The 8,937-nt window shown below is 38.7% G+C and overlaps 1 protein-coding gene across 1 annotated transcript in view; it reads right to left on the bottom strand.

Moving 5' to 3' along the window:
* Nucleotides 1-1,081: 1,081 nt before the first annotated feature.
* Nucleotides 1,082-8,937, bottom strand: part of tfpia (tissue factor pathway inhibitor a) — a 54,117-nt gene continuing 46,261 nt past the window's right edge. Inside the window, exons 4-7 of the mRNA XM_057853192.1 lie at nucleotides 8,878-8,937; nucleotides 6,929-6,991; nucleotides 3,800-3,988; nucleotides 1,082-3,503 (exon numbers count right to left, since the gene is read on the bottom strand). Coding sequence (XP_057709175.1) covers nucleotides 3,436-3,503; nucleotides 3,800-3,988; nucleotides 6,929-6,991; nucleotides 8,878-8,937 — 380 coding nt within the window. The 3' untranslated portion in view covers nucleotides 1,082-3,435. The remainder of the gene's footprint in view (nucleotides 3,504-3,799; nucleotides 3,989-6,928; nucleotides 6,992-8,877) is intronic.

Genomic DNA, 8,937 nt, shown 5'->3' with positions numbered 1-8,937 from the left:
CACTCCGTCAGAAATACATGTCGACAACATGCCGCCGCCACCTCCTTCGCCCCCCCCGGAGAGGAGAGATATTATAAAGCAGGGTTCACCAAATCTGGACCTCGATGCCATCTATCCTGTCGCGTTTTCCACGTCTCTCTCCCCTAACACACCTGAATCAAAGGATTATGTCATCAACCTCTCCAGAAGCCTGATAATTTGATTCAGGTGTGTTGGAGGAGGGAGACATGGAAAACACTACAGGAAAAGTGGCTACGAGATCCGGATTTAGTGAACCCTGTTATAAAGTTTTTCGGCCAGCAGCAGCCACTGTATGTAAAAAGACATCAATGTAGTGGAGGTAGGGAACACACTACAAACTTTGGTATTGGAAGTGTGTGAATTTGCTAACCTGCAAAACTCTAGGAAGCTTAGAGAAATGTCCCTCTGTTTATGTTTTCTACTGTTAATGTTTATTAAAGTGTGAGGAATGTGGTGAACTCTGCTGGAAACTAGAGCCAGAAAAACGAACCGTGAAGCTGCTTAACCTCATATGTTGCTCACACAACACAACATGCAGAAAACAATCATAATTAACCATGTACATGAAAAAAAATTGGGATGCCGCGAGCTACCCACACTAGCGTTGCGATCGACTGGTCAATCGTAATCAACACCCCTGATTTAGTATATCAATAAATTCCGTTCATAGTGGTGAGAAATGTTCATATTGGTGAGAAATATAGCCCTGACCCAATCTGTTTGGTCCCATTAATGTCCCATCCCGAGCAAACAGTGTACATGCAGATTATACTGTTATATCGTCCCTACCATTATTTAGCCCAAACCTTCGCCCTTGTTTAATTAACATTAACAGTAGAAGACATACAGGAGGATGTTTCTCAAACCGGCTTCCTCCTAAAGTTCGAGAAATTGACAGATTAATTTTATGCTAACTCTGATACAGGTCGGAATTTCAGTAGCAAAATTAGTTGCGTTCCCTACCTCCACAATATTGACGTCTTTTTAGATTACTTACAGTGGCTGCTGCTGGCGGAAAAAAAAAAAAATATTCGTCATCTTTGAAGGGGGCGGAGGAGGCGGCATGTCTTATTTCTGTTGGGGCTGTGAATGCGTGTGTGTGTGTGTGGGGGGGGGGGGTGTCAAGTCATCAGCCTATCAAACATGGGTTTGAGGGGAAAACATTCAGCAAGTGAAGAGATCAATTTAAGTGAACATAATGAAAGTACATTGTAATTCACTTTATAATGGTAGGGTCAATTCTATCCTTACAACTTATGGGAAGACTAAATTACCTATATACCTGAAGTCATTATATGATGCAAATAAGGTTGCTTATAAGTTGGTGGGGACAATTTCAGCATCCTGAAAAGTTGCTAGTGTTATGTCCCTACCGTCCCCATGCAAACCTACGCCCTTGGTTGGACAAAATAATGGAAACACCTAAAAAAAACAAAAAAAAAAAAAATCAACAAAAACAAATTTAATATGGAGCAGGTTCCCCTTCTGCGCCAATTACAGCATCAATTCTCTGAGGTATTGATTCATAGAACTTGTGAAAAGTTTCCAAAGCAATTTAAAGCCATTCTTCAGTTTAAAAAAAATCCTCTTTCTGAAACTATGGCAGTGGAAATCGACATCTTAATTGAATCTCAAATAGACCATAAATGCTCAATAATGTTGAGGTCTGGGGATTGTGCCGGCCATACGAGATGCTCAACTTCATTAGAATGTTCCTCATGCCAATTATGTTCGATGACTATGATGCCAAAATGTTTGGTGTTTCCATCATTTTGTCGAATCCGTGTATATATATCATTTAATATAGTCCGACCAGCACAAGAAGTTTAACACTGGAACTACAGAGGGTGGATCAGTTGATTCAAATCACTTTTGTTACCAGAGAAGGGTCACATGACCCCAATCAGCATATCTTTTGTGAGCACTGAGATCATTAAGTTTTTCCCATTCCCACAAAACCAGTGTTGGATTGCTAGTTAGCAATTTGAGTGTTTGCAGGGCAGGGCTGCCTTGGCTTTGTCGGACAGTGGACCACTCAGGCAGGCAATCGGGCGGACAACCTTTTTAAAGTATATACTGCATACTGAAGCTTGTGTTTGCTGTGACAAAACAGCCGTTTGAGCTGCTGTGGAAAGTTCTTTGGTCATTGTGTGCTTCACCATAATAAACTGTGAACCTTGAAAACAATGTTGGACCTGTCAAGACAAAGTATAGGTGCTTGATGGGATTTGTTCCAGAGGTTCTAAAACTCAATTGTCTAAAATGTAGACTGGTTTAGCAACAGTTCTGGATGCTACTTTCATGCCACATGGCCCCTCTCATCATTTTTACACTAACCCAGGAATTAACGTGTCTGGATTTGCAAATATTCAAGATGCTAACTGCAGCTATCCAGAGTAAAAAAAACCTTCACACCTAGGCTGCTTGATTACTTGAGTGGTCTATTGTTTGAAAAAGCAAAGTAGTCAGTTTGGTATCAGGGTCATTTGATGCTTTTCTGGTATTTCTTTATAGCCAAAAAACCCGGGACTTCCAGTGTTAATTATCTTAAATAACATGTTTCAACTTTATTCCTGTAAATTGAGGTATTGTTTTCCCCAACAATAATATCACAATTATTTTAGTTATTCCTTTTAATAACGACTTTAAATTTCCATTAAAAAAAAAAAAAAATCCATGATAAATTAAATTTACTCATGGAAAATAAAAAAAATGAGTTGAAAAAATTCAAAATTTGGCACCAACATTATCTACAGACAACTATGTCAAAAAGTAAACATTCTAGTCCTTAGATCGACAGTAACAGCTTTCAAAGTGTCCTACAAAGCAGCAGAGACATGGTTTTAAAACAAGATAAGAGACCACTGTCAGAACTACAACTTTGAACAACACTGCCCCCCTCTGGTTTTTAGGAACACAAATAGTGTACACATTTTTAGAAATGATCACATTTATTCGGAGCAAGCAATTTGTGACGGATTTTTGCTGCAAGTACAGTGAAACGGTATTGATTATGTGATCAGTATTTGTATTGAAAGCAGACATTTGAGGATTATTCAGATTAAATTGTCGCCCACAGACATCGTTATTACATGATACAGTTCAAGAACCTTCCCGGTATGTCATTTGTACATTGACACACACGTTTGATTATCTGTCAAATGGAAAATACAATATTGAATGTTAAAATGAGAATTGCTTAATTTGTTAGGTTGAAACTGCAAAACTAAAGTGTTTATTGTCAAAGACATGATGAAATCATGTGCAGAAAAATGTAAATTGCACGTGCTCACTACAAAGCAGAAACCCTTGCATCCATTATCAAAAATGGAGTGCAGGTCTAACGGCAACAAAAATATATATGTGGGGATAAATACAGGTTAGACAAGTGCAGGATCTAGTGCAAATGTGTCTTCAGACCGAGTCGAGAAGAATTTTGGGGATGTTTTTCTTCCTTATCCGGATCATCTTCATCCCACCATCTGCGGATGACAATGGTATGACCTTGTGAGTGAACAATTGACAATAAACTCAAACTGTACTTGTACAGTTGTTCTGACAATTGAATATATATGATCTTATTGAAATATGACTGGTTGTCTATATTATAGGGGTGGTGTGTAACGTCCATGACAACCACTAGATGGAGGTATTGTTTTGCTTCCAAATATAAGATACTGAAAGACCTTGCAAAATCCCTTGCTAAAAGGAAAGTCATGCCTAGTAGGTCATATACTGCAATATATGTTAAAGGAATTTAAAAAAAATGAATCAATACCTTTCTGGTTTTTAACGCACTTCCTAAAACACTGTCTCCGGTGTTTGAAGTTGTTGTTGTTCCCTCCACAGCCGCTGTACGTGAACTCCTGACATCTTCTGGTCGCGGGGTTGTAAGCAAACCTGCGCATGCTTCCGTCACAAGTTCCTCTGTCAATAGGACTGGAGCACCTGTCCTCCTGCTTTACATCTGTAAATCACACAGTAACATTGATTCACTGTCGATCTGGAAATTGCACCCACATATGAACTAGATTTACACAATCCAACAAATCTAGGATTTTTCCTAATTTTATTTTGACATTCCCATTATGTTAAACAAAGATGTCAATAAACCTATGAAACTTCTCCCAAAAGATGACACCATTTGGGTTTTCCCTACATTGTTTACAGCAGGGGTCAGCAACCCTGGTCCTCGAGTGCCACTATCCAGCTTGTTTTCCATGTCTCCCTCCTTTGACACACCTGAATAGAATGATCAGCTCATCAGCAAGCTCTGCAGGAACCTGATAACGATCATGATTATTTGATTCAGGTGTGTTAAAGGAGGGAGACATTGAAAACAAGCTGGATAGTGGCACTCAAGGACCAGGGCTGCTGACCGCTGATTTAAAAGGCATTGCAGTCTCACTGCATGTACGTAAGAGTCTACCTTTGAAGAAATTGAGAAATTGTCTTGGGGAAAAAAACCCAAAACATCCTCTCATTCATCTGGCATTCAAAATGTACCTAAATGTGAAAATAATATAGTCACATTTGAACAGTACTGTAACTAAATTGAGATGGTATATGGTTTGTAGTTCACATCATCAAGGTAATACCACAAGACATCTGAATTTTTTAAATTCACAAAAAAGGGTTGGCTGTATTACAGTACATACAGTGGGGCAAATAAGTATTTAGTCAACCACTAATTGTGCAAGTTCTCCCACTTGAAAATATTAGAGAGGCCTGTAATTGCCAACATGGGTAAACCTCAACCATGAGAGACAGAATGTGGGGGGGGGAAAAAAAAAAAAAACAGAAAATCTTATTGTTTGATTTTTAAAGAATTTATTGGCAAATCATGGTGTAAAATAAGTATTTGGTCAATACCAAAAGTTCATCTCAACTAGGGCTGTCAAACGATTGAAAATTTTAATCGAGTTAATCACAGCTTAAAAATTAATTAATCGTAATTAATCGCAATTCAAACCATCTCTAAAATAAGCCCTATATTTCTGTAAATTATTGTTGGAATGGAAAGACAAGACAAGGCTGATATATACATTCAACATACTGTACATAAGTACTGTATTTGTTCATTATAACAAATCCACAAGATGGCATTAACATTATTAACATTCTTTCTGTGAAAGGGATCCACGGATAGAAAGACTTGTAATTTGTAAAGGATAAATGTGAGTTTGTATATTGTGACTAAATATTGCTATCTAGTGTATTTGTTGAGCTTTCAGTAAAGATACTGTAGCGATTTAACTTCTGCCCAAATGCATGATGTGTGGTGCCCGCAAATGCTAGATCTTCTCGCCGTTGTGTGCAATACATGGTCTTAAGAAAAAGATCCATCTTTACCATTCTTCCCCACATCGATTCCCACACTATTAATACTTACTGTGTGAGAGATGTCAATTAAAAGCGCGGCTGCACTGAATCCTTGCATCTACTCCACTCACTTGACGTTGTCTCTTAGCACTGTATATAACAGCGCCTTTGTAGGCTGTTTGCGGTAATGCGTGAGTGGGTCGTTCCGCGCATGCGTTAAATATTTTAACGTGATTAATTAAAAAAAATTAGCGCCCATTGACGCGATAAATTTGACAGCCCTAATCTCAATACTTTTTTATGTACCCTTTGTTGGCAATAACGGAGGCCAAACCTTTTCTGTTACTCTTCACGAGCTTTTCACACACTGTTGCTGGTATTTTGGCCCATTCCTCCATGCAGCTCTCCTCTAGAGCAGTGATGTTTTGGGGCTGTCGTTGGGCAACACCGACTTTCAACTCCCTCATCACGCTGTGGTGTCAAAATGATAAGAACGGTAAGCAAAAATCCCAGAACCACACGGGGGGACCTAGTGAATGACCTCCAGAGAGCTTGGACCACAGTTACAAAGGCTACTATCAGTAACACAATGCGCCGCCAGGGACTTAAATCCTGCACTGCCAGACATGTCCACCTGCTGAAGAAAGTACACATCCAGGTCCGTCTGCGGTTCGCTAGAGAGCATTTGGATGATCCAGAAGAGGACTGGGAGAATGTGTTATGGTCAGATGAAACCTAAAATTAGAACGTTTTGGTAGAAACACAGGTTCTCATGTTTGGAGGTGAACGAATACTGAATTGCACCATACCCACTGTGAAGCATGGGGGTACAAAACATCATGCTTAGGGGCTGTTTTTCCTGCAGAGAGACCAGGACGACTGATCTGTGTAAAGGAATGAATGGGGCCATATATCGAGAGATTTTGAGTGAAAATCTCCTTCCATCAGCAAGGGCATTGAAGATGAGATGTGGCTGGCCTTTCAGCATGACAATGATCCCAAACACACAGCCAGGGCAACAAAGGAGTTGCTTCGTAAGAAGAATTTCAAGGTCATGGATAGGCCTAGCCAGTCTCCAGATCTCAACCCCATAGAAAATCTGTGGAGGGAGTTCAAAGTCCGTGTTGCCCGACGACAGCCCCAAAACATCACTGCTCTAGAAGAGATCTGCATGGAGGAATGGGCCAAAATACCAGCAACAGTGTGTGAAAAGCTTGTGAAGAGTTAGAAAACTTTTGGCCTCCGTTATTGCCGACAAAGGGTACATAACAAAGTATTGAGATGAACTTTTGGTATTGACCAAATACTTATTCTCCACCATGATTTGCAAATAAATTCTTTAAAAATCGAACATTGTGTTTTTCTGGGGGGTTTTTTCCCCCCACAATCTGTCTCTCATGGTTGAGGTTTACACATGTTGACAATTACAGGCCTTGCTAATATTTTCAAGTGGGAGAACTTGCACAATTAGTGGTTGACTAAATACTTATTTGCTCCACTGTATTCCAGGTCAAAAAACAAAACAAAACAAAAAAATCAAGGCTTTTCATTTGTTTGTGATTAGTAAAAAAAATACTGTATATACCTGGTGAGGACTTTGAATCGGTGCCGTTCATTTGCACCACAGTCTTGTTGACCAAGTGCTGACCTGACAAACACATCCAACATAGGTATAACGAGAATTACAGAACAGTTAAACAGTTTGGAATCATGCCGTTATGGTTTAGGAACCTGATCCTGACTGGCCTCAGTAATACCGAATAAATAATTCATTTTTAAAACATTGAAAACACTTATTACCTACTGGTTATTCATTTTAGCATCAACGAATTATTGCACTCTTGCTCAAATAATATGCATTTTTAACTGATGTCTTTATGCTGTTTGTTATTAATTTTAAACTAGTTTTTGGTCTGTGTGTACCATCATTTCGTAATCGCTGGTTTCTCAATATTACCGGTTATTACTGCAGAGAGCCATTTCAGAAAAACAAAAAACAAGACATTCATTCATTCACTCATAATAATAATAATAATAATAATAACTCTTTGGATGTCATTAGCTACATTTACATGGACACTTTTATTCTGATTAAAAGCCTGATCAGAATAAAAATGCTTCATGTACACCCCGCATTCGGAGTATTCTAACCCGATTCTTCACTTCCGATCAAGATTCTACTCCGAACGAGAGGGGTGGTTTATGTCGATTGATAATCCGATCAGCCAATTATTCCAAAATTTTGGAACAAACTCTTTACAGTGCATGTTACTTCAGTAATTGAATTTCTGTTATTCGCAGAAGCAGAACGAGCGGAAGACAGGGTAGGCTAAACTGGTCTGTATCAGAGACAACATGTTGGAGACACTCAAAAATCTTAAAATTGTTGAAAGACTTGATGGGAGAAAAACGGGGAAATACACAAAATAACACTAATATGTAATAGAAAATGGACGGAGTGATGTTTTATTGAAACTGAAGTCAGAACATCCGAGCAGTTTTTGGTATATTTGAACAAAAGAAACGTATGATAATGTTTGGTCGATCTGCGCATGTCAAAATTTGTTCTGACTGAAAACGTGATGCATGTACACACTAATCTGATCAATATGGCCCATTTTCCACGGATCCGATTCGGTAGTCTCTCCCTACTACTCTTTGTTGGTCAGGCAGTGAGTGTACTGGAGTTGCTTATTTCAGTTGACGATGATTGACAGACGTTTCATGTTTGATCTTGCCAGAGAAGCAAACTTCAAAGTGCTGCATGCGTCAATCATCGTTTAACTTGTTAAACAGTTGCTGTGGCAACTCAATGTGCGTAAGAGCAGCTTGAGCAGATTTGAGTGGACTCACTCAATGAAGCATTTAATAAAGCCAAGCATTTTTCTGCTTCATTCTTGTTTAAAAATAATTTGGTGGGACAGTAACATGGTGAAACTTATAATTATTACATGTTTAAAATCTATTTACTAAAAATATATATGTACGTATATATACGCGCAAGTTTTTTTTTTATTATACTTGGTGGAAAAAAAAAAAAAAAAAAAAAAGTCATATACTGTACATCTCTTTCCAATGCTTAATCTGTACATATAATACATTGAACACACACATAATATATATGTATTTTTTTTTCGGGCTACCTTCCGGTTTTTAAATTATCGCGACGAGTTATGGTCCTCATTAACGGCGAAAAACAGGGATCTCTGTATTCTGGTGACACATGGCGGCAGCCCCAATTTGGATCCTTTGCACATGTAAAGCCAACTGGTGTTTGGGAAGCACGCAAAATAAGCACCAGCGCCGAGCTAGCACGCTCATTCTTTGAATAGAAAACGGGTAAAAATGTATTTCCCATTAAAACGGCGCACCTGATCATAATGTTAATTTGTAAACTGATCGGATAACATGGGCAAAATTTCCTTAAACAGCTATTGATGATGATTGATGTCCAGTCCATTTGAACTGGGATGGACATGGAGTGATCATTTAAACAATTATCGAAAATGAAGTGATGTGCTATCCAAGTCTTACCAGTTTTTATGGTTTGTTGCGCATCATTGATTACTTGGGCACTGGTCTGAGCATCGTCTT

This window comes from Corythoichthys intestinalis, chromosome 12 (genome assembly GCF_030265065.1).
Source record: "Corythoichthys intestinalis isolate RoL2023-P3 chromosome 12, ASM3026506v1, whole genome shotgun sequence".
Lineage (NCBI taxonomy): Eukaryota > Metazoa > Chordata > Actinopteri > Syngnathiformes > Syngnathidae > Corythoichthys > Corythoichthys intestinalis.
The sequence above is the reverse complement of the archived record's forward strand: the minus strand, read 5'-3'. Positions and strand labels throughout refer to the sequence as shown.